Raw genomic sequence first — 26027 nt, forward strand, 5'->3', positions numbered from 1 at the left:
AGAAATGCAGATTTGGTAATCCATTACTCTCTGCAGCATGGTCTGAACAAAGGTAAGATTAGCCCTCAGCCACAACAGGAATTGTCCAACAAGCCCCTTCATTGGCCCGCCTTCCAAACTTCAACCAAACGTAGCTCAGACAAGCTACAGAGCCAGCTATGACCCCTTCAACAGCCAATAGAATACATGTTCTTGCACAGGAACAGGAAGTTCAAGTGCAAAGCCCAAGAGAAGGTATAAAAAAAAAACATCTCTCCACTCCATGTGGTTCTGCTTCATCATTAAACCATCTTTCCAATCAGCCTCCATGTTTCCAGTGTCTTTCGCTTAGCTTAGAACGGAACCAGGTGGATATTTATCCCAACACATTTCTGTGCATTCAATAATCTCGCTGCAGTTGTCATGGAAAAAGACAGAATTCCATCACTTTATTGCCACTGCCTGTCCATCACTCCCAAAAGTGGGGGGAAAACCTCTGGCCTTGAATGCATTTTAATCTTTAAATTCCTCCCAATCAGCATATGTATTTGAATCCAGAATTTTATACCTTTTTTACATGTCTGCCCAATGTAATAAAATCTCCCTTCTTGTTGCTCACATTCTCAGCCTAAATATGAAGTGCCTTAACACATTCTAGACAATTTCTCTGCTGACATATATCACCGTTATCCAGTAAAGCTCTTTTCTGATAACCCTCATCTACAGAATATACCATCCAGGCAGAAAACCATATTTTTATTTTTAATGTTGCCTTTGCTATGTTTGTGTTGTATTTGTGCTGATAAATAAATATATTTATATTGTTTTACTAGGGGGGGAAATATTTTTTAAATCTCCCCCGAGCCTCTTCAAGTCTTTAAGAATCTAAAACTGGTTTAATTCTGACTATTGCCGGAGCGTTGTTGGCTTGTTGTTACTCTGTTTTTATTCTCGGCTGGGAAAGTTTTTATGCTTCATTTGCGTTTGCTTTCATTTACAGCTGTGTTTTATTACGATTGCAAGCCAGCGAGAGAATTTAAATATTGGGTGGTGGATAAATACTGTGAATACATAAATGAGCAACCTCAGGCTGTAAACTGGCAATTGGGCGAGGGCGGGAGGGGGGAGGCAGAAGGGGGGGGGGTTGGAGCCGAAGCTGTTGTGACACTTTCCTTCCCGAGTTATTCATGCACAGCCTCTCTTTCTGCCCTGCAAACTGGTCCAACAAGTTTTCAAGTTTGCTGGAAGCGTCTATCAAGCTTCATCAACACATCACAAGGAGAAAACTTTCTTCAAAAACATTGCTAGCTGCGGAGGGCAGGGGAGGAAATTTAACTAACTTGTAAAAAGCTTACATTTCAAAACAGATGTTGACTTTTAGCATACATCAACCCTACAAGACCTTGATAAAGGTAGACATGAGCAAGCGTTTACTGACTATGTGTACTCACTATGTGAGTAGGTGAGTACTGCAAACTCAGGTATACAAAACCTTTGCCAGACCAATTCTCAAATACAGCTCATCTGCCTGGAATCCACACTGTATATCGGACATTAATATGATCCAGGGGGTGCAGAGCAGTGGTGAAATTCAATTTTTTTACTACTGATTCTGTGGGCGGGGCTTGGTGGGCATGGCATGGCTTGGTGGGTAGGTGTGGCTTGATGGACGTGGCAGTGGAAGGATACTGCAAAATCTCCATTCCCACCCCACTCCAGGGGAAGGATACTTAGGACTCAGGTTGTTGGGTGCCATATGCTGACTCTGCAAACCACTTAGAGAGGGATATAAACTACTGCACCAAACGGTGCAGCTTCCCAGCTACCCTGCCACAACTCACTCAAAAGCAACACTTTGCATGATTTAGGTTGGTACGTGGGGGAAAAAAGGGGGGGGAAACCCAACCCTCCTTTGACTGCATAGCAATTGAATAAGTTAGCAAGCCGAGCTTTCATTGGCTCGTTTTCAAAAATGACAAGTAGGATGATGGTTTGTTGCAAGGCTTCAGAGGGGCAGCAGACCAGAGCCAGTAACCGTCTGACGCCTTCTCCATCGCCACGCACGACTGTCCAAGTGTACAGAGAATAGTCAGGTTTAATGGATTGGGAGGAGCATTTATGGCCGTTCCGTATTAAAATTAAATCTCAGCAAGGAAAACCAGGCAGCATTCCTTTAATTGGAGCCCTCCAGATGTGCTGGACGGAGCTCTCCTCCTCCTTGTTAGTCGATGGCCACGTTGCTGTTCTAACCCAAGCTTCCCAAGAGCATGAAGCAAACTCCTTGTCCTGACAAAAAAACCTTTTATTAACTTACTGTGCATTCTTCTCATTCACATCCAGCAAAGTCTTTCAAGGGAGGATTTACAGCCACAGACCTTATCTGGCTTGGAGAGCTGCCAGGCCGATATCTGCAGAACTTGGCAAAGAGTCTCGGAGAGTCATGAACCAATGAAGCAAACTAATTGTCTCCTGCAAACTCCACTCCCCTTTCGCTCCTCTTTTATTTCCTCTGGGAGGGGCCATTCATTGTCCACCTATGGCCTTACTCCCAAGTCGCCCCCTGTTCTTTAGCTGTTCCTTTCGTCTCTCAACTCTGTGCATGCCCTCACTGGGAACAGGCTCCAGCTGTTCTTCTGCCTCACTGATGTCTGACTCCGAAGGCAGCTGACAACTATCAGATGGCCCTGGTCCCCTCTCTGCCTCCGACACAGAGCCCTCATCAGAGCCTTCCCCAGACTCCAGGACTGGCCCATGTTCCTCCCCAACCTCCTCACTGTCCGAATCTGCTGCCAGCTCTGCCACCACCAGTTACCAGGATGCCAAAGGGAGTGCTGCAAATCAGCAAAAGGAGGAAGAAAAAAAAAGGCATCAGCCATCGGCAGGTAACTCTTGTCGAATTTCACTGTGTGAGAAACTCTTTAATTCCATTATTTATTGCGTGCCGCTCAGAGAAACAAGGACTAAAATGCTTTAAATAAAACACGCCGCCTTGTCAAGACTGTGTCGGTTGCAAAGAAGACAACCATAAAGCCTATCCTAGTTTTCTAAAATGCTGGAAAATTAGAACACGGCTTTCCTGGAACGTTTTTGTGATAAAGACATTCTCGCGTCCTTCCCTTCCCCTCCTGACCCCTTTCCAATTTGCTCAGGTGATGAAGAAGCACTGAGAAGAGCAGCAAAGGCCCTCACAAGCATGGTGGCCACTTGATAAAAGCAACATTAGTCAAGTGGGAGGGAGGGAGACTGTCCAAAATGCACCCATTCATAGCACCTCAGCGCATCCTGACAATTAAGCAACACTAGTTCATTTGTTCCGTTAGGGCAGGGGTGTAAAACTCAAGGCCAGCAGGCCAGATCCAACCCATGGGGTGTGTTAGGGATGTAACCCTAGGCTTGGCTTGGCAATGTATGTAAGCTATGATTGTAACAAATGTATCTGTTACTTTAAATGCTTAAGAGATGTAATTGGTTTGTTACCTCAAGCAGCCATAAGAGGGAGCCAGAATGGCTGTTAGTTCTGTGTTTTGTTAGACGCTGATCGATGTATTGTGGTTTGCAACTGTTAGCTATATTTTGTGTGCTAGACTGACTATTTTGATAACTGAATTAATGAACCGTGTATGACTTGGACTGTTAACTGGACTCTGAATACCTCTATATTTCTACATAGTAAACTACTATATTTTTGTACTATTCAGTGTCCCTGTATGCTGGTTTGTGCGTGTGTTTCCATACCACTCTCATTACACTTCTCTGCATACTCGCTCTCCTAACAGGGAGCTTAATTACTTAACAGGGTGCTTAGATCTGGCCCATGGGGCCGCCCTGGAAATAGCAAATGACCAGCCTACGGTGCCTCTGCCAGTGAAAATGTGGCCACATGCGGCCCTCCTGAGCTCTGTTTTCGCTGGCAGAGGCTTGCAGGAGGCTGTCGCAGCTGAAAACGGAGCTCAGGAGCCCGATTTCACTGGCAGAGCGCTGGGGCCACCACAGTTGCACCCTGATATGAGTGACCCCCAGCCACACCCACCCCAGCCCCCTGAGGTCAAACACAACCCTAATGCGGCCCTCAATGAAATTGAGTTTGACACCCCTGAATTAGGGGGACCGGAGAGCCAAGAGGAAGGTAGGCAGAATAAACATTGCTCTTAAAAGTTGTGGAATTTATCAATCTTGGAGGACGAACGGAGCTTCGTGCAACATGATTTGTGCAAGATTTGTGCCAGATCGATAGAGACAGGGCTCATTCACACAGAGCACTAAGCTGAAAATCTTCCAAATTCAGCATCGCCGTGTAATCATCCCTTGCTTGTAATGTCTCCTTCTCAGCTAAGCCAGCCAGGAATTTACACCGGGATAGAAATGTTTAACCTTCTGTCCAAACCCAGATCTTGGAAGCCAACAAAATCTGGATTCAGAAGTTTATTTCATACTCTGGCTTGTTGGAAGATCAGCAAGATAGGGAACTGGAGTGTAACATTAAGCATTATATTTAAATGATTCAGTTAAATTTCCTTTAGCATCTTCTGCTTGTCTGGCCTGCAAGCCATCTATTCTTTTTTGGACATTAGAGCTGCCACACTTTCTATTATTCTACTATGCATTTTCTATTGTGGGAAAATGGGAGGGGGGATTATACGGAGTTTGGTGATATGTAGCCATAACAAAATTCTTTCTAGAAAGTCAAGGTCATCCTTTGTCTCTCCACCTGGACGGAACTGAATGGGTGGAACTGCCAGCATGGCAGTGGAAGATTGGACCATGTGATGGGCTTGAGGGTGTGGGGGCAGGATCTTGAATTTTCAACTGGGTGAGAAAACCGGGAAGCTTTCAGATTTGGGTTTTCCCAGATGTGCCAACATGGCTCTCTTAATAAATTGGAACTTTGAGGAATCCTTTGCCTCAGAGTCAGATTTATTTTTGGAACCCTGATACTGCTTTTCTGAATCCTCCTGCACATCATTCTCCTTTTTAAAAAATAATACATGTATTAAAGTTTGCAATAGTAAGATTTAAAAAACCCATGCAAGCCAGCAGTGGTGGGATTCAAATTTGTTTACTACTGGTTCTGTGGGCATGGCTTGCTAGGTGTGGCTTGGTGGGCATGGCAGGGGAAGGATACTGTAAAATCTCCTTTCCCATCCCACTCCAGGGGTAGGATCGCCATGATGTAGAAAAGATGTGGAGACTCTAGAAAAAGTGCAGAGAAGAGCAACAAAGATGATTAGGAGACTGGAGACTAAAACATATGAAGAACGGTTGCAGGAACTGGGTATGTCTAGTTTAATGAAAAGAAGGACTAGGGGAGACATGATAGCAGTGTTCCAATATCTCAGGGGTTGCCATAAAGAAGAGGGAGTCAAACTATTCTCCAAAGCACCTGAGGGTAGAACAAGAAGCAATGGGTGGAAACTAATCAAGGAGAGAAGCAACTTAGAACTGAGGAGAAATTTCCTGACAGTTAGAATAATTAATCAGTGGAACAGCTTGCCTCCAGAAGTTGTGAATGCCCCAACACTGGAAGTCTTTAAGAAGATGTTGTCTGAAATGGTATAAGGTTTCCTGCCTAGGCAAGGGGTTGGACTAGAAGACCTCCTATGTCCCTTCCAACTCTGCTATTGTATTTGCATTTGTAAGGTTACTGCAAAATCCCCATTTCCTCCCAATCAGCTAGGACTCGGGAGGCAGAGAATAGATGGGGGCAGGGCCAGTCAGAGGTCGTATTTACCTGTTCTCCGAACTATTCAAAATTTCTGGTACCAGTTCTCCAGAACTAGTCAGAATCTGCTGAATACCACCTCAGCAAGCCAGAGAAAACATAAAAATAAAAAAAGAGAAGTGCAGAGATAGAAAAAAAAATATGAAAAATATATAAAAGATGGCTCCCTCTTCCAGACAAATATAAACAAATACATAACACCTTCTCTAATATTTCAGTTTAAAAAACCACTTCTTTCCGTATTTCATCCCTTATCCATCATCAAATTATATAAAAGCTCGCCATTCAGTCCTAATCAGCAAAAGTCTGCTAAGAGCTACCAGAAATAATAGCACATATAACTAGAAGGGACTGAGAATAATTACGTTCTCTTGGGATGCTTTCCTACGCAATTGTTCTTTTATGGATATTGCAAAGAATAATGTATTTCATATGAAATCTTTTCTGTATTTTCCCAACAGTTCCATCTTTTACTTCACTGAAGGGAGAATTCCACTCAGGAAAGAAGGATTTGTTGTAGAGCAAGGACTGATCTTCAGGGCCCTGGGCAGTCAGTCTAGAAATGTTTCTAACCTGGCTTCAAAACTGCTACCCTCAATTCCACCAGATTGATTGAAATGGTCAACCAAGAAAAGGATTTTAACTAAACAAACTGCCTAGATGAACCCTAGGTAGAATCATCAGGGGTGTCAAACTCAAGGCCCGTGGGCTGGGTTTGGCCCTCGGAATGCTTAAATCCAGACCATGGGGTCAGCCTGGAAATATGAAAGGACCAGCTCGCGGTGCCTCTGCCAGCCAAACTGGGAGGCCTCCACGCGGCCCATTTTTGACCAATAAAGTACTGCAGGAGGCATCTGTCCTGTCTCCCCCCACCCCATCCCCACTGGCCCACAGAGAACTACAATGCTAATTTGTCCCTCCAAAAAATCCAATTTGACACCCCTTGTTCTACATCAATGGTGGGATTCAAATAATTTAACAACTGGTTCACTGCCCTAATGTCCAGCTGGGTAGGTGTGGCTCAGTGGTCATGTGACTGGGTGGGCATAGCCAATCAACATCACTCAGGTCGATGGGCGCTTTGCCTTAGCTGTGACAATGTAATCAGGATGAAACAGAGGGGCAGTTTCTGTAAGCAGGGCAATAAAGATGAGGCTAGAAACACCAGAATGTTTCCTTCCTGCCTTCCTTACAGGATTAGCCCTGTAAAGTGGAAAAAAACAAAAAGAGATTTCTTCCAACAACCGGTTCTCCCAACTGCTTCGAAAGTTAACAACCGGTTCTCCTGAACAGGTGCGAACCAGCTGAATCCCATCACTACTCTACATGAACCAAACTGATGTTGATGCTGAACTTTTGGATAGTTCAGAAAAACTGTGGACTTCAACAACCCCAAGCAGAGATGGAGGAAAGGTGGCCTGCCTGCCAGGGAGTGAAAAGTTGGGGGTTTTTTTTTTCCTCCTTGCGTTCTTCATGGGAAATCTTTCAAAAGCACGTCAACGTTTCCACTGAAAGTGACATTCAAATTACACTTTTGAAAGACACGATCTCGTTATTAAGGCAAGTCCCACAACGACATCGGCAAACCTGAACAGCGAAAGGAAGAGCTGTTCAAAGCCACAACACACACACACGCACAAATGGGCTCCCTTAACAAGTGACAGAGAGATGGAATTGCCTAACAATGAGGACTGGTCCTCTTTCTAGTGAACACAAGTCCTAGGCTGCCCACATCTTGGGAAGGCTTCTCACCTATCAAGATGGGTTCAAAAAAAACAGACCATATAGCACTCCATGCAAAATTCACTGCAGTATGCTAATTCAAGGGCTGAATATTCATTGTGCCAAAAAAGGGGCATCTTGAATATTAAAGCTAACTCTAGTTATGGCAGGAATCTTAAATGTTTTATCAAAAAGGAAGAAGGCAACTCGGATACCTTTTCACCATTTAGCTGGTACAAGCCGAGGATGCCCTCTGTTGTAAAATAAAAATGAAGATAAAACACAGCCTTTGCCACTCACTGAAGGTTCTCCGCTCCAAGCTGAGAATGCTATTCATTTTAAGTCAACACTAAAGGAACAAGCAATCAAGAAATATGCTGCAAATCATCACATGGTAGAGTAGCAATGAAAGCCTCGCGGTGTGTGTAGGGGGAGACTCAGTTGCCAGGATGTGTCTGTACCTGTCAGGTCCCCCCAGAAAAACCAGATCTACAACTTGAAGTTTCAATTTAACGGAGAGTTTTTTTGCTTTAAAAAAAACAATGCGCAGGAATCTTCTCAACCAACAGTCCGCCCCTGGTTACTTTTAGATAACATTCAACATAGTGGTGGGATTCAAATTTTTTCACTACCGATTCTGTGGGCATGGCAGGGGAAGGATATTGCAAAATCCCCATTCCCTCCTCACCCCACTAACCTGCTTTCCAGCTCTGTTCTCCTGTTCAGGGCAACAAAAGAAGATCAGCTGGGAGGCTGGGAGGCTGGGAGGCAGCAGGGGCGTGGCCAGCCTATTTGCCAGTTCTCCAAACCAGAGGTGGGTTTCCATTTTTTTACTACCGATTCGCTGTTGTGTGTGCGTGCACTTGTGCATGCGTTTGTGCGTACACTTGTGCATGTGCTTATGCATGCACTTGTGCATGTGCTCATGCATGCGTGCAATGCCTCTGCACATGCACATAAATGTCTGGGTGGTTGGCAGAGCTTCCGCCTGCTGCTGCCACTAGATATTTTCCCAATCCGGGCCGAACCAGGACCAACCCACCTCTGCTCCAAATTACTCAAAAGTTGCGCTACCGGTTCTCCCGAACCGGTCAGAACTGGCTGAATACCACCTCTGGGTTCAACGGCAATCAGGGTGGATTGGACTTAGTTCAATTGTGGCTACATCACGATTCTAGACTGATGCCTCTTTTCACTCCTCCCTCTGTCAGGATATCTAGGAGGATCAGAATAACACAAACCATGACATTTGGATATAATTGGATATAATTATATTTGGATATAATTTTCAGATGCCAAAAAAATGACTCTCTTAGGATGGCAAGGCTGAGCCAAATCACATTCTCATTTAGCAATTCTTACACCAGCTTCAATGCTTTCTTTTTAATCTCGTTTGTTGTTTTGAACTTCTAAAGCTTAGCCTTTCTTCAAATTACTGAATTATCTTAAAGTCCCAGTGTCAGGTTTATTGTCTTCAAAACCAGCTGGTGCAGATAAAGCATTTATAAGCAGAACTGATTTGTCAGTCTTTGTTTCACGGTTATCTTTTAAGAAGAAGAAACCCTCAGGAAATGTATCTAACTAGCGCAACCAATTTACACCTCAAACAAGTTTTACCTGTGCCCCAAAAGGGGAAGGGGCTATCATTCAGGGCACCCACCCACCTCAAATTGGGATCCCCCTTAGAGGGATGGAAAAATTGAAATCCTGGGGAAACACTTCCGTAGAGGGCAATCCCAAACGAGATGAACAATAGCCTCTTTCATTGCCTGGGTCCACAGTGCAGGATATGCTAAGCCATAATGTGCTTTGCTTAAGTTTAGCTCATGTTTTGTTAATCCAGTCAATGTGGTTAAAAATCATGACTGATCCTGCAAGCTATTTTTTTTTAAGCTGAATAGGTGTAAAAAAAAATCAGAAATGATCCCTAGCCTCCAGTCATACTTGCAAGAATTGTTTAGATGGTTTTAAAACAGAATACTCTTTGCACAATAAATAAGATGCTTCAAGAAATAAACATATGAGGTCTAACGATCTGTTAGAAAGGAGGAGCCTAGAGATATATTTTTAAAAAGTAGATTAACAGAGGGACCTTGTAGGTCATCTAGTCCAACCCCCCTCCTCCCTGTCCAAGCAGTAGACCGTACCTACACCATTTCTGACAGATGGCAGTCCAGTCTCTTCTTGAAAGCTTCCAGGGATGAAGCTCCTACAACTTCTGAAGGCAACTTCTGATCCATGGGTTGATTGTTCTCACTGTCAGAAAGTTTCTCCTTATTTCCAGGTTGACTCTCTCCTTGATCAGTTTTCAGGTAGCTGCCATTCATTGTTTATCATTAATGAACTGTCCCTACATCCTACAGGTAGTCCTCGAGTTACGACCATCATTGAGCCCAAAGTTTATTTCACTAAGTCAGACTTTTGCTAAGTGAGGTTTTCCCACATTTTACCACCTTTCTTGCTGCAGTTGCTAAGTGAATCATTGCAGTTGTTTGTTGTTGGTAAACCCGGTTGGTGAAGTGAATCTAATTCAAATGGACTTTGCTTGTCAGATGGTGACAAAGGGGGAAATCACATGATACACACACACACACCCCAGGACACCGCAACCATCATAAATATGAACCAGTTGCCCCGTGTCCGAATTTCGATCATGTGACCGATGGTGCAATGGTTGTAAGTGTGAAAAACGCTAATTAGTCACTTTTTTCAGTGTCGTTTTAACTTTGAATGGTCACTAAATGAACTGTTGAAAGTCGAGGACTACCAACGAAAGAAGACTCCAAGGCTTGAGGTTCTTCAAAGTTCCATTTTATTAGAGATGTCATATTGGCACATCTGAGAAAACCCGGATCTGAAAGCTTCCAAGTTTTCCCCACCCAAAGGAAAGTCCAAGCCCCTGCCCAGCACCCACAGGTCCCTCACAAGGTCCAATCAGGCAACGTCCCAACTGGAGATGCCTCCCAGTCACACCCCTCCAGGCGCAGGGCAAAATGTCCTTGACTCTCTGAGAAAGGAATGTTATTTTGACTATATATCTCCCATACTCCATATAATCCACATTTCCCACAGCATTGAACGTGGCAGGCCGGAAGGCCCAATGCAAAAGGTGGCTTCCAGGCCTGACCACTAGGTCAACAACCAAGAGAGAGAGAATGCAATTTCATACACATCCTCAAATCCTTGCAAATCTCACCCATCCCTAGCCTCCCTGATTTAAGCTAAAATTCCTTTTGCAAAAAACAAAAAAAAGAGCTTGAAAATAAAACTCAATAAACCATACTTCCACCAGGTCGTTCAAAGATGTGGGGGTCAGTTCCTTCAACTCTCCCTCATGCGGCTAAAGTAGCCACCCAACTGGTTTTAAAATGAGAGCTGGACTCTCAAACAACCTCACAAAATTGCAACCCAAAGGAGTATTGGAGGACTGAGGAGGTTTTAGTCATCCAAAACCTGTTATGCAACGGCTTGACCTGGCGTTACCTTCAACCACTGTTCCTCCAGAATCTCTTAATAAAATGCAAATTGCATAATGGTGGCTGTTTTGGGCCTCTTTTTTCAACGTTGCTTTTTTGTGTCAAGCCAAGTTCAGTCCAAACTCATCCCCAGCTGAGGACGCAGCCATGCGATCATTCCTGCTGAGACAAAACCATCGGATTGTCAACATCATCTGAAACCCAATGCTTTTCCAACAGCGATAGGTCATCCATTCCAACATCCATTGCCCATGTTGGAATAGTCATTGGAATGCAACAGGAGGAGGAGGACAGACAGAGACTGCGGGTGGCGTCAAGCGAGGACATAGCCTAGAATCATTTGTGTATTGCAAGAAAAACAAAATGCACAGGCACCGTATATGTGGTACCTTGCTCAATAGTAGTAACTGTGAGGGGGATCTTGGAGTCCTAGTGGACAACCATTTAAATAGGAGCCAGCTGTGTGATGCAGCTGCCAAAAAAGCCAACACAGTTCTAGGCTGCATCAACAGAGGGATAGAATCAAGATCACGTGAAGTGTTAATACCATTTTATAATGCCTTTATAATGGCCACACTTGGAATACTGCATCCAGTTTTGGTTGCCACAATGTAAAAAAGATGCTGAGACTTAGAAAGAGTGCAGAGAAGAGCAACCAAGAGGATTAGGGGACTGGAGGCTAAAACATATAAAAAACGGTTGCAGGAACTGGGTATGTCTAGTTTAATGAAAAGAAGGACTAGGGGAGACATGATAGCAGTCTTCCAATATCTCAGGGGCTGCCACAAAGAAGAGGGAGCAAAGCTATTCTCCAAAGCATTTGAAGCAATGGGTGGAAACTAATCAATGAGAGAAGCAACTTAGAACTAAGGAGAAACTTCCTGACAGTGAAAACAATTAACCAGTGGAACAACTTGCCTCCAAAAGTTGTGAATGCTCCAACACTGTAAGCTTTTAAGAAGATGCTGGAGAACCATTTGTCTGAAGTGATGTAGGGTTTCCTGCCTAGGCAGGGGGTTGGACTAGAAGACCTCCGAGGTCCCTTCCAACTCTGTTATTATATTATGTCTATGGAGATTCTCAGCCATCCAGGTCCCGGTTGTCCCAAAGGTGCTTTTTCAAGAGCAAGAGCTGGACTTCCTGGTAAAATCCAGTTGCCTCCTGAAATAGAATCATTTATGTCCCCACAGACAGTCTAAATTCAATCCGTCTTGAATTACCTAGCGCCATTTTAGAGCTGAGCATTAGTTGACTAAATTCTTGGCTATAGGCAGGAGCAATAACTTGAACTTGACACGTGGCTCTGATTCTTCACACCTGACAGTGTAGAAATAAACAATAGTTGCTGTTTCTGCGTTTGCCGCCTCTGCAGCCAAATATGTGTCAAGAATCGGTGTCTCCCAGATCTCAGCAAATTCTCCTAGGTAGCAGGAGGTATGCGCTATCATATTTCCTTTGGAATTATACTTTAAACAAGAATTTTAATTATGCCCCCCACCCCAAAGCGGACCCATGGCATAAGACTGCAAATTCTCACCCTTTCTACCTCTACATATTCAACGTTTCGGACTCTTCCCACTGGGCAGGTATATTTCTGAACAATCCCAGATAGACTAAGCATCAGGGGTGGGTTTCAATTTTTTTTTACTACCAGTTCAGTGGGCGTGGCTAGATGGAGGGGCATGTGACTGAGTGGGCATGGCCAACTTGACGTCACTGACGCACACTCAGTCACATGACTCCCCCCCTCACCAAGCCATGCCCACCGAAATGGTGGCGAAAAGTTTTGATGGGGGGGGGGGCTCCAGCCTCGCTGGAGCTAAGGGAGCACCTGCAAATTACCCAGTAAGTTTATGTCCTCCCCACTAACCTGTTTTCCAGCTCTGTTCTCACTGATTGTTGATTGTTCTCACTGTCAGAAAATTTCTCCTGATTTCCGGGTTGAATCTCTCCTTAATCAGCTTCCATCCATTATTCCTTGTCTCTCTATATATTCATGTATAGTTTGCATTTTCATATAAATTGACTCAAACTTACACCAAGTTAGTGTGTGGACCAGAAGACAATTATTCTCCAAATGATGGATTTACTAAAGAACATTAAAGCACACACCCCTATCCCTTAGGAAGAATTGTGTATTCAGATGCATAAATCACAGGAAATCATTTATAAAACAGCATCTATTAGGAAAACTGGTATCTATTAGGAGAAATGCACCAAAAAAGAGAAATATAATGTGGAATTTTATAACCCCCAATTTTCCAAAGGATGCAAAACTGTGTTTTAGGCTGATTCTGACGTTCCTGTTAAGAGCTTGTCATTGGGATAATCCCTGGCCTTCAACTACAGCAATCATTATATTTGGATCATCTTGGATCCAAAAAGCCAGCTTCTATCCTAACAACGATCTTCCTGCGGCAGTTATACCACCAAGAATAGCAATAGCACTCAGACTTATATACCACTTTACAGTGCTCTACAGCCCTCTCTAAGTGCTTTACAGAGTCAGCCTATTGCCCCCAAAGGTCTGGGTCCTCATTTTACCCACCTCGGAAGGATGGAAGGTTGAGTCAACCTTGGGCCAATCAGGATCGAACTCCTGACCATGGGCAGAGTTAGCCTGCAATAGCACTTCGACTTATATATTGCTTTACAGTGCTTTACAGCCCTCTCTAAGCGCTTTACAGAGTCAGGCTATTGCCCCCAAAGGTCTGGGTCCTCATTTTACCCACCTCGGAAGGATGGAAGGTTGAGTCAACCTTGGGCCAATCAGGATCGAACTCCTGACCATGGGCAGAGTTAGCCTGCAATAGCACTTCGACTTATATATTGCTTTACAGTGCTTTACAGCCCTCTCTAAGCACTTTACAGAGTCAGGCTATTGCCCCCAAAGGTCTGGGTCCTCATTTTACCCACCTCGGAAGGATGGAAGGTTGAGTCAACCTTGGGCCAATCAGGATCGAACTCCTGACAATGGGCAGAGTTAGCCTGCAATAGGACTTAGACTTATATACCGCTTTACAGTGCTTTACAGCCCTCTCTAAGCGCTTTACAGAGTCAGCCTATTGCCCCCAACAGTCTGTCCTCATTTTACCCACCTCAGAAAGATGGAAGGCTGAGTCAACCTTGAAACTGGTGAAAATATGAACTGCCAAATTGCAGGCAGCCAGCAGGCAGCAGAAGTAGCCTACAAGGCTGCACTCTAACCACTGTGCCACCGAAGCTCCGTCATCATATATAGATGACAAAAAAAAAACCCATGAAGACAAATCTCTACCTGGAAAACATTACGATCTAAAATTTCGTCAAAGGAGGAAATAAGGAGGAGTCAGGGCACCTGCAGGTGCCCTATTGAATTCGGGTCTTGGTATACGTTGCACCCCTGGAAAAAAAATTGGCAGCGAAGTCTTTCCAGTTCTCCAGCTGTTCCTTCTGACATTGATTCCTGCCCCCTTTCCTCTGCTTTTATCTAGGTCATGCTACGGCTTTTACAATAATTTACTTTCCTTTTTCATTTGATCTTCAGTCCTAAATTCTGAACAGTAACGAGCCTTCGGTTCTTCGCCCGTGGCTTCGTTTGATGAGCTGGCAAAAATAGAACCAGGGCAGAAGGAGGTATGAAAGGAATCAGCAATTGTCACATTGCGAGCCTCCAACCTTACCCTTCCATTTATTTTTCCTGCCATTAAAAAGACCGAAATGAACCATTACGGACTTGGAAAGCTATCATTTCCTCGTTAGCTTGCACTCACGGGGGGGGGGGGGGAATAAGACTCAGATGATGATTGTTTTGAGAACACAGGGTGGGTTTGGAGAAAATGTTTTGGCACTCTAGCCCAGTCCTTCAAAACTGGTTGGCCTTTTCTTCCGCACCTGCTTCTAAGACTAGAAATACGACCTCCAGAAAGAAAGAAAACCACCCTGTTCATCATCATCAATTAAAAAAGATGTGGAGACTTTAGAAAGTGTGCAGAGAAGAGCAACAAAGATGATTAGGGGACTGGAGGCTAAAACATATGAAGAACGTTTGCAGGAACGGAGTATCTCTAGTTTAACTAAAAGAAAGACTACGGGACACATGATAGCAGTGTTCCAATATCTTAGGGGTCGCCACAAAGAAGAGGGAGTCAAGCTATTCTCCAGAGTACCTGAGGAATTTCTGCTCCCCTCTGACCCACACAAAAAGATCCTGAAGGAGGAGACTCTTTGCAGCAACACAAACATTGCACTTATCCAGGCCAGGGGCCATAGTTTGAGGACCCCTGATTTAGTGCAACATAAAAAATGCAAATAAATTTTCTGCAGACAAATTTTCTCGTGGACCTCCACGGACCACCAGTTGGTGACTACTGATCTAGATGAAGGAATAAGTGAAGGAGGACCTCCCTTTGCTGGAATTCAGCTGAGAGCTCTCAATGCCATTTGAGAAATAATTATTTCAACCTCTGCTTTATATTGATTCTACTTGAATGGTGCATTTAGTTGGGCGGTTAATGGATGCTTTTACACCATCTGTGGTAAGCCACCCAGAACCCTTAAGAGCGTGCGCATTTTTTAAAAAAATAAATAAGTAAATAACACACTGGGTGATTTGGTGTCTGAAACTTTCAGCTCGGGAGATCAAAATAAAAGCAAAACTTTTCTTTTCCTACTTCCTGAGGCCATGATAGAATTATTGGTCCCTATTGATTTAAGGGATTCTCAAATCGCTTAATGAATTCAAGTCAGCCTCCGTTGAAGATGCTAATTGTTCTTTGTCATTCAAGGGAAGACAGGTACCTGCTTAGAATTTCACAGACACAGAATAATTATCTCTACCAGAAAAATTCTGCAACATTGCACGGGGTTCAGAGGTGGCATTCAGCAGATTCTGACCGGTTCTGGAGAACCAGTAGTGGAAATTTTGAGTAATTTGGAGAACCGGTAAATACCACCTCTGACTGGCCCCACCCCCATCTATTCTCTGCCTCCCGAGTCCCAGCTGATCGGGAGGGAATGGGGATTTTGCAGTAACCTTCTCCTGTAGTGGGGAAGGAATGGGGATTTTGCAGTAACCTTCCCCTGGAGTGGGGAGGAAATGAAGATTTTACACTATCCTTCCCCCAGGAGTGGGGTGGAAATGGAGATTTTACAGTATCCTTTCCCTGGAACGGGGTGGAAATGGAGATTTTATAGTATCCTTCTCCTGTAGTGGGGAGGGAATGGAGATTTTACAGTATCCTTCCCCTGGAACAGGGTGGAAATGGAGATTTTACAGTATCCTTCTCCTGTTGGGGAGGGAATGGAGATTTTACAGTATCCTTCCCCTGGAACGGGGTGGAAATGGAGATTTTATAGTATCCTTCTCCTGTAGTGGGAAGGGAATGGGGATTTTACAGTATCCTTCCCTTGGAACAGGGTGGAAATGGAGATTTTACAGTATCCTTCTCCTGTTGGGGAGGGAATGGAGATTTTACAGTATCCTTCCCCTGGAACAGGGTGGAAATGGAGATTTTACAGTATCCTTCTCCTGTAGTGGGGAGGGAATGGAGATTTTACAGTATCCTTCCCCTGGAACAGGGTGGAAATGGAGATTTTATAGTATCCTTCTCCTGTAGTGGGAAGGGAATGGGGATTTTGCAGTAACCTTCCCCTGGAGTGGGGACCAAATGGAGATTTTGCAGTATCCTTCCCCTGCTACGCTCACCAAGCCACACCCACAGAACCAGGATTTTAAAAAATTGAATCCCACCCCTGAGGGGTTGGTGCGAATTCTTAAACCAGTAAACCCAGATTGTGGAATCTCTGTAAGACGGGACACAGTTCTTGGGTCATTCAACTGTGGTGGAAACCAGAAAGGTAACACCAGTTACAGAACCTCTGCGCTTTGATCGACATTTGCTCATGCAGCTTGCTCAAAATGTCAGATCCAGAAATATTATCTCTACATTTTCAAGTTTATTTAAAAACCTTTCACTCTAAAGAGTTTCTTTTTTATAGGCTCCGAGATTCATAATGAATTCCACCCTCGGCACCAATTTCTCCACTGCCCTGTGAAAATCACAGAATACAGAGCTCAGCTTGCCAGCTTCCATAAGTGCTGGGAAGATTTTTTCTCTCTCTCTTTCTTTTTAATCCTGAGAGCTCTAGAATCAGTGTGCTAAAATAACACGGCACTAATATGATTCTAATTGCGTAAGTATATTGGAGAAATTTTTAAATAATTCTCTTTGATTCCAGTCACCACGGCTGGGTTTCTACATACATAGAAATAGACCCAGGACCTAGACTGGATGCATCCAGACCTCAGAAATAGACTTGTTATAAATATGAATTAATCCATTGCATCGCCAGAGCAATTCCCTGGGAGGGCAAAAGACATACCCTTATAGCCGAAATACAAGGAACTCTTCCTTAGGCTGTAGTATTCAAAGGCTGAGGAAAGGAAGAAAATCGGCTTGCATTGCTAAGTGGATGTTTACCCACCTGAAAGAATGGAATAGGGAATGGAATGGAATGGAAGAATAGGACAGGATAGGATAGGATAGGGTAGGGTAGGGTAGGGTAGGGTAGGGTAGGGTAGGGTAGGATAGGGAATGGAAAGGAAAGGAAAGGAAAGTGGAATGGAATGGAATGGAATGGAAAGGAAAGGAAAGGAAAGAGGAATGGAATAGGGAAGGGAAGGGAAGAATCAAATGGAATGGAATGGAAAATGGAATGGAATGGGGAAGGGAATAGGGAAGGGAAGGGAATGGGATGGAATAATAGAATGGAATGGAATAGAATGGAATGGAATGGAACTTCATATCCAGAAACCTCCGTACGTTCTTTGTATGTTTGAAAGTGATTTTTTGTGAGCTAGGCTAAAAAGTTTATTTATCTGGAGGATGACAAGTAAGACAACCGAAAACCGTTTACATTTGCAGTGAGATTTGTTTAGACAAAATGAGATGCTTTTGAATTCATCCTGCCAGAGACAGAGAAAATTGCCTAAGTGGCTGGTTGGTTAAAGATCTAATTCCTCATTCCAAAATAAAATGCATATATATGCATTAAAAATAGAGGTAAAAGTTTTCCATCTCCAGTCATTTGCGATTCTACAGGCTGGTGCTCATTTCTGTTCCTTAGCCAAGGAAGCCAGCATTATGTGAAGACTTTTTCCGAGGTCATGTGGCTACTATGACTACGTATACACCGTGCAAAGGTGTTGCCTTCCCACAAATGTGGTACCTATTTATCTACTCGCATTTGTATTCTTTTTTTTGAATTTTTTTTATTGTTTTAATTAAACAAAAACACACAAAGAAAAGAATCATCCTTCATTACATCTTGTAGAAAGCGTGTTGATTGGTTACAAATAAATTTCGTGCGTTTCTTCCACAATCATTACTTATACTTCATTCATATTGAATTGTACATTTTAAATCAACACTCTTTATATATTTTACTATCAGCGTACCACAATTCTCATTTAACTATCATCATTTAAACGTGCTTTTATCTGAAATCATTTGTATTTAAAGACACAACCCCCTACTGGCATTTGCATTCTTTTGAACTGGTGGGCAGGAGCTGAGGCAGGGAATGGGAGTTCATCCCGTTCCACTGAGTTTGGGTCTCGAACCTTCTATAACTGCTGAGCCAACATGCCCAGAGGTGGTATTCAGCCGATTTGGACCAGTTTGCACAAACTGGTACCTCTGACGATCAGTTGGCCCCTCCTACCCGCCTCTGCCCCATCCTGTCCTTTATTTCCTGCTTTCTAGCGCATCTCAACCACGCGGCACAGCTGATTCTGCCCCTCCCCCCCATGCTGTTTTACTTACCATTGCTGACTTGGAAAGTAAGCAGCTGAGCTTCTAAATGATCCATTTTCAGCGCTGTGCAAAGCGCTCACTCATCAAACTGGTTTCTAAACTGGCAGCATTCCTCCCCCCCCCCCCGATACCACCCCTTGCATACATGCTGCATGACTTTTAATTTCCCAATTAATCATGTATCTTCCACTAGACCTCACCCCATTTTTACGAGCGGAATTTTTAGAATGATATTGTAGAATCAACAGAATCGCCTGCTGGTCCCACCAATATGCTACAGAAACATACGCCGCAGTCAGAAAGATCAACATTACCCTTTTATGCGCACATGTCTGCTGTCTGACATGAAAATCCAGCATTGTGCATAATGCTTCTTGATGCATCAAGTGATGTTCCTGTTAGTTTAAAACCTCATCATGAATGTTGCAGGAAGTGCATTTTGCTACTTAAAGGCTGGGACGCTAACTAGAAACGCTTTGAATTTCCAAATCCCTGACTGAAATTGGGGGGGGGGGGGAATCAAACTGAAAGACAGCTCAGCTTTGATCTGGCTCCCTTGACAGTTTTAACCATTTTGGCAAAGATGAAAGAACCACAACTATAGAAACTCTTGTAGAGTGGCACATCTCCTTCTAATCTAGCCCATTTTCTGTAACTTAGTAAATTCCCCCCCCCCCCCCAAAAAAATGCCTTCCAGATTCTAAATCCATCTGTCACAATCTGGTAATCCTCAAACGTGTCGGAAGTGCAAATCCCCAGAACTTCAGCTGAAAATGATGGCATTTGCAATCCCAGCATAAAACCAGGATAGGTTTCTTCTAAACATCCGTAAGGAAAAACATGAACTTGGTTGTTTTTTGCTCTTCAGTTTAAATAATTTTTAAAAATGCGGTTTTGTTTTCATTTTTCATTTCTGTTTGGACTATTAACAGAATCCCTATGGAAATCCCAATGGAATTTGGACCACTATGCAATTCCCAAGGAAATTCTCAATGGAATTTGGACCACTAACCAATTCCCAAGGAAATTCTCAAAGGAATTTGGTCCACTACCCAATTCCCAAGGAAATTCTCAAAGGAATCTGGACCACTAACCAATACCTAATGAAATTCTCACTGGAATTTGGACCACTAACCAATACCCAAGGAAATTTGCAATGGAATTTGGACCACTGACAAATTCCCAATGAAATCCTCAATGGAATTTGTACCATTGACAAATTACTCATGAAAGTTCTCAATGGAAAAAGGGTCTCAATCTTCAATAAATCCTGCCAGTGCTGGGTTGAGATAGTAGGTCTAATTGGGCTAGGAAAGTGAGAGAAAGTATCCTTCCTTGACAATTGGTTAAAACTAGAGGAGGGGGAGAAGGGATGCATATATTCTAATTTGCTTCATTCAGACATAGATGCAGACCTCAGTCTGGTGGCTCCCCTCCTTACAAGACAGGCCAGCATCTCCGAACCTGTGCCTTCCCCTAAGAAACTGCACCTAAAATTTAAAAGGGGCAATTAAGGCCTCCGATAGCTTGCACGTCAGCATAAACAGCTCTTAAGGGAGCAGGTGCAACGTCAAAAATTAATATGCTAGAAAAGAGCTTATAGAAATTCTGCACATTTCAGACTAAGGCGGTTGCTGTCAACCCTGACATCCATAAATCAAACCTCCCTCAAAGCATAAAACCAGTTTGTCAACGGCCGCTAGATCCGAAATGGCATCAGTTGTCTATTCTCCTGGAGGCAGGCTGCTCAAAACATTTATTACCTTGTGCAGCTGAAATCTGGCTTGCAAACACCCTCAAGTAGCTGAGGGGGGGGGAAAGGGGTGGAGGAAGAAAATCCAGTTGTTCCACTGAAGATGCAGCAGACTTCAACCCACTGAAAACGGAGTAGTTCCTTATGGAATGATTCCTCCTAGGACAAGTTGGCTCCAATGCCTCCTACAGAATAGACACCCCGTCTCTCTCGTGTACATCCACTCTCTCGTTTGCAAAAAAAAACAGGACCTCGGGGAGGAGGCTGGGCTCCCGAATCCTGGCCGTCAAAACTCCCTTCTCACGCAACTCTATGATACAAGGTGTGCAAATAATGTTGGGTGCAAATGCATCTACGAAAAAGTGCAATCGGTCACTAGAATAAGGAGCACAACCCCACCACCCAAAGGTTCCAAGTGACTTAAAGGTAAAGGTTCCCCTCATACATAATGTGCTAGTCGTTCCCGACTCTAGGGGGCGGTGCTCATCTCCGTTTCTAAGCCGAAGAGCCAGCGCTGTCCGAAGACGTCTCCGTGGTCACGTAACCGGCATGACTCAATGCCGAAGGAGCACAGAATGCTGTTACCTTCCCACCAAAGGTGGTTCCTATTTTTCTACTTGCATTTTTACACGCTTTCGAACTGCTAGGTTGGCAGAAGCTGGGGCAAGTCACGGAAGTTCATTCTGTTACACGGAGCTAGGGATTCAAACCGCGGAACTGCCGGCCTTCTGATCGACAACGTCTTAGCCACTGAGCTACCACATCCCTCCAGATGATTTACCGGCACCCAAACTTTGCATCATTAAAACTCAGCAACAAAAGTGGTGCGATTTCAGGATATATTTCAAATTTGAGGAAGATGGGCTTTTAAAGGGTGGGTATGTCAGGTGGGCCTGTCCCACCATCCTCCTTCCTTCCTTCCTTCCTTCCTTCCTTCCTTTCTTCCTACCTACCTTCCTTTCTTCCTTCCTTCCTTTCTTCCTACCTTCCTTCCTTCCTACCTTCCCTCCCTCCCTCTTTCCTTCCTTCCTTTCTTCCTACCTTCCTTCCCTCCTACCTTCCCTCCCTCCTTCCTTCCTTCCTACCTTCCTTCCCTCCCTCCCTCCTTCCTTCCTACCTTCCTTCTCTCCTACCTTCCTTCCTTCCCTCCTTCCTTCCTCCCTTCCTTTATGAAAATATATATTGCCGCCTACTTGCCCATGGCGAATCAAGAAAACTTACATGAATATAAAAACATATCAAAAGAAAAATAATAAAAGAAAATATAAATCATAATAAAATAGAATAATAGAGATGAGATTGGCCCCCACCCATCTCATCCCAGCAACAACACATATTCATGCAATCCAGTTAATGGGCTCAGTCCTGCTCTGTGTTCTCCAGGCCCTCTGGCAGAACCAGGTCTTCAGTGCCTTCTGGAAGACTATTAGAGTGGGGGCCAATCTCATCTCTGGGGGAATGATGTTCCAGAGAGAAGGAGCCACCACGGAGAAGCCCCTTCTTCTGGGTCCTACCAGGTGTATCTCCCTCGGGATGGGACCCACAACTTTCCCTGCCTTCCCGCTCTAGTGGGTCAGGTAGATATGACTGGCAAGAAACGGTCCCTCAGATTAGCCTTGTCCCAAGCCATGAAGGGCTTGAAAGGTGACCACTAGCAGAACTGCACCCAGAATTACCATCCAAAACCAGCACCAAAAATAACATTATGCTTCTTTTCGACAGTGACTGTGTCACCCAATGGTTTCATGCAGCCCTCCAGAAGTTTCTGAGGTTAAGTCATATCTTGCAGCCATTTAGCAGTTGGCTTCTCTTGGAGTATACATTAAGAAAGGCTTCAGGCTGAAACTCTTGAGAGCCACTGCCAGGGAAAACCATGAACGAATAAACAGTCTGATGTAGACGACACGAACCCTCTAACCTTACACTGCCAACAGTGCGGAAAGAAATGTGAGTAAGCACTTGGTACAATACGCCTCAAGATACAGCTGTTGTCAAACTATTCCAGCTGTGCAGGACAGCTAGGAAGACATGAAAGGTGCTAACACAGGTGGACACATACTATTATCTTCTGGACATGATTTGCACCAAATGTGTCTTCTTGCAGAAGGGCTCCGCAGTTGAAAGAGCAAGATGCAGCTGCTTTAAAGAGCCAACAAGAGCTGAACACCCTGTTGCATTCGGAAACATCTTCTTCCCTTGGAATCAAAAGTGCCACATTTACCCAAAAAACTAAAGTTCTGATTTTGTCAGCCCCCAATCATCCAGGGGTGAGCTGCTAGGGGGTTTGCACTGGTTCGGACGATCCTCTAGCCATGATTCTGCCCAGTTCAGTGAACCCCCAAATGCCACCCTTGGCTGGCCACACCCACCCCACCCTGCTTCTCCCAGGAGTCTTCACGCATCCCGTTCATCATGCCAGGTAAGTGCAGGGCTCATGCAGCTTAGGGAGGGGGGGGAAACAGGCTTACTGGAGGTTCCAGAAGTCCAGAAATCAGACTGTTTCCGGCCTCCGGAGGGCCTCCGGAGCTTGGGGAGGAAGTTTTCACCCTCCTGGAGACTCGAGAAAAGCCTCCAGAGCCTGAGGAGGGCAGAAAATGCCCCCTCCACCGCCGCGGTGCAGAAGGCTGACTAGACCACGCCCACCATGGCCACACCCACCCAGCAACGGGGCAGCGAACCCATTGCTGCAATTTTTGAAGCCCACCCCTGCATTCATCCTGTATCCCGGTTAGTCTGGGATGCAATCACAAGATTGTTAACGATCTCCCCTGTCCCCCAAAAGTCATTTCAAGTAAGAGTGTTGATTTAAGCCCTCCCCCCAAAAAAGAGAGAGGATGAAAGAAGTTTTATGATGATGATTCCATCCAAATCACGTCCATTTTCCTGTTCCTCGTTCGGGCAATGTGCCACTTTTAAAACCGGAGCCTGGATTATATCCAAACTCTACCTGGTTTCCCCCCCCCCCCCAAAAAAAAAAATATGATCTGGATTTTTAACATGCCACCCACCCCTGCATCTCCTGCCCAACTTGACTTACCTTCAGCTTCTCAAACCGGTCACTCAGGGATGCCACTTGATGATCCCGGTGCCTCCCCACCAGTTTGCATAAGGCACAGATGAGCTGGTCATCAGCCACACAGTACATGTTCACCTTCTCATTCTCGTGCTCAAGGCACATCAGCCCCCGGAAGTGAGTGTCCGACACAGGCTCCACCAACCGGTGGCTGGTGAATGGCTTCTTATTGGGGTGGGTGGCCCGCAGGCAGCGGTCACAGTAGGACACTTCGCAAGTAATGCAGGTCTTGATGGCGTCGCGGGGAGGGTCCTGCTCGCAGAACTGGCAAGCTATCCGGTCCACCACTGTCGACATGGTCGGGCTGCGGCGATAGGATCGCTGACGGTAGTTCTCGCTGGGGGAACTGGGTCCGCTCAAAGAGGCCTTCTGGAATCGGTCAATGATATTCTGCAAGGTCACATTCCGTTTAAGGCCTTCTAGGCCCCGATGGTTAAGAGAGATGACATGTCGGCAGGTGGGGCACTGGAAGGCAGTGATGGGCTCGAGGTTCTCGCCAGAGGAGCAGCTGGAAACCAAGATGCGGTGGGCGCAGCTGAAGCACAGGCTGTGAGCGCACGGCAGGAGGAGGGGGTCTTCGAACAACTCTAAGCAAATTGGGCAAGTCAGTTCCGACTCCAGTGTTTCCATCTTTAGTTAAAACAACCTGGCTTCAGTGTTAGAAACGAGGGACGCTGGTCAGTCATCTGCAAAAGAAAAGGGAGACATGGAGAGAAAGGAACATGTTTAAAGCCAGGCATTTCCCACCCAGTTCACCAGAGAAGAGTTAATCCAGAGCAGCATTTGGACTTCTGCAACTTTCCTGAAATAGTTGGACGAGAGACTACTCCCAGAGTGCCTTCAAATCTGACCTTCTCTACCACCAAATCTAAGATTCCGAGTCTGATCTGAGTTTATGGAAGAGTTGTTAACCTAATCTTATGAAGCTTCTCTTCCAGTAACACTGTATTACTAACTAGGGCATACAAAGCCTTTGCTAGACCAATTCTCGAATACAGCTCATCTGTCTGGAATTCACAGTTTATCAGACAGTAGTACAATTAAGTGAGTCCAGAGGTATTTCACGAGAAGAGTACGCCACTCCTCTGCTCACAATAGAATACCCTACACCACAAGGCTTGAAATGTTGGGCTTGGACAACCTAAAACTACGCTGCCTATGATTGGACTGAAGCGTAGTACATAAAATTATCCACTACAACGTCCTTCCCGTCAATGACTATTTCAGCTTCAACCGCAATAATACAAGAGCACACAACAGATACAAACTCAATGTAAACCGCTCCAAACTTGATTGCAGAAAATACGACTTCAGCAACAAAGTGGTCAACGCCTGGAATGTCTACCTGGCTCCATTGTTACACCTTCAAATCCCCATAACTTTAACTTTAAACTGTCTACCGTTGACCTCACCCATTCCTAAGAGGTCTGGGAGGGGGCATGCATAAGCGCACCATCCTGCCTACCGTCCCTGTCCTACTGTCCCCATTTATTCGTGCCCATTTCATTCATTCTTATACCTATTATCTTGTAAACAATTGACAAATCAAATAAATGAATAGAAATAAATAAATCAGTCCACCAACTGCCCATCTGAACTTGGAATCAGCTAGGTTTTCTCCACCTACTCAAGAACAAGGGTGTCAAACTCGATTTCTTTGAGGGCCACATCAGGGTTGTGTTTGACCTACGAGGGCCAGCTCGATGTCACTTGTGTGGGGGGGCGCCTGTGGTGGCCCGAGAGCTCTGCCAGCGAAAATGGGCTCCTGAGTTCCGTTTTCTGCTGCGATGACCTCCTGCAACCCTCTGCCAGTGAAACGTAGCTCTGGGGGGCTGCCTACAGCCCTCCTGAGCTCCTTCTTCAGTGGCAGAGGCACCGCAGGCTAATCCTTCGCTGTTTCCAGGGTGGCTCCGCATCCCAGATCCAGCCCCCGGGCCTTGAGTTTGACACCACTACTCAAGAATCATCACCCCCCCCCCATTGATCCAAGCACTAAAAGAGCATGTTATATTTACTCCTTCGATTGATTGGTTTCTGTGGCCACCCATCTCAAGCAGATTTCAATCCAGAACATCTACAGTTAAAAATCTGGGGGAAAAAATTTGAAACAATAACAACAGTAGAAAGCTTTAAAAACCACCGAGCGCATTGACACCCCTGTTTCCATGTTTAAATGTTCTGAGTTGTACTCACTCACTTATTCATTCACTCTTATATTAGAGTTAAGGTTGTAACTCAGTGTTGGATCGTAATTGCTCAAGTTCAGTGCCTACCATAAAAAGAACCTGTTTGACCATAACAAAGGTCTAACTAGTTTGTAAGCATGCTTCAAACTGGCCGAAACCCACAATTTGGACATGCGTTTATCCACAACTAGTATATAGCACTTGACATAGGATACAATGCATTGTCATCGTGAAGGCCATTGTTCATTTCATCCTCCATAATTTGTCTGATCTTCAAAAGCATCCATAGCCATTTCTATGTGTCATGTAGCAGACTTTACCCT

General features: G+C 44.7%; 1 protein-coding gene across 2 annotated transcripts in view; it reads right to left on the reverse strand.

The window, feature by feature from the left end:
• MID2 (midline 2) overlaps window positions 1-26027 on the reverse strand; it is a 205449-nt gene that overhangs the window by 109622 nt on the left and 69800 nt on the right. For both annotated transcript variants that reach the window (XM_081964109.1, XM_081964108.1), the window contains exon 2: window positions 23483-24204. In XM_081964109.1, the coding sequence (XP_081820235.1) occupies window positions 23483-24148 (666 nt within the window). In that variant the 5' untranslated portion in view covers window positions 24149-24204. The remainder of the gene's footprint in view (window positions 1-23482; window positions 24205-26027) is intronic.

This window comes from Natrix helvetica, assembly GCF_964273705.1.
Source record: "Natrix helvetica genome assembly, chromosome: 11".
Lineage (NCBI taxonomy): Eukaryota > Metazoa > Chordata > Lepidosauria > Squamata > Natricidae > Natrix > Natrix helvetica.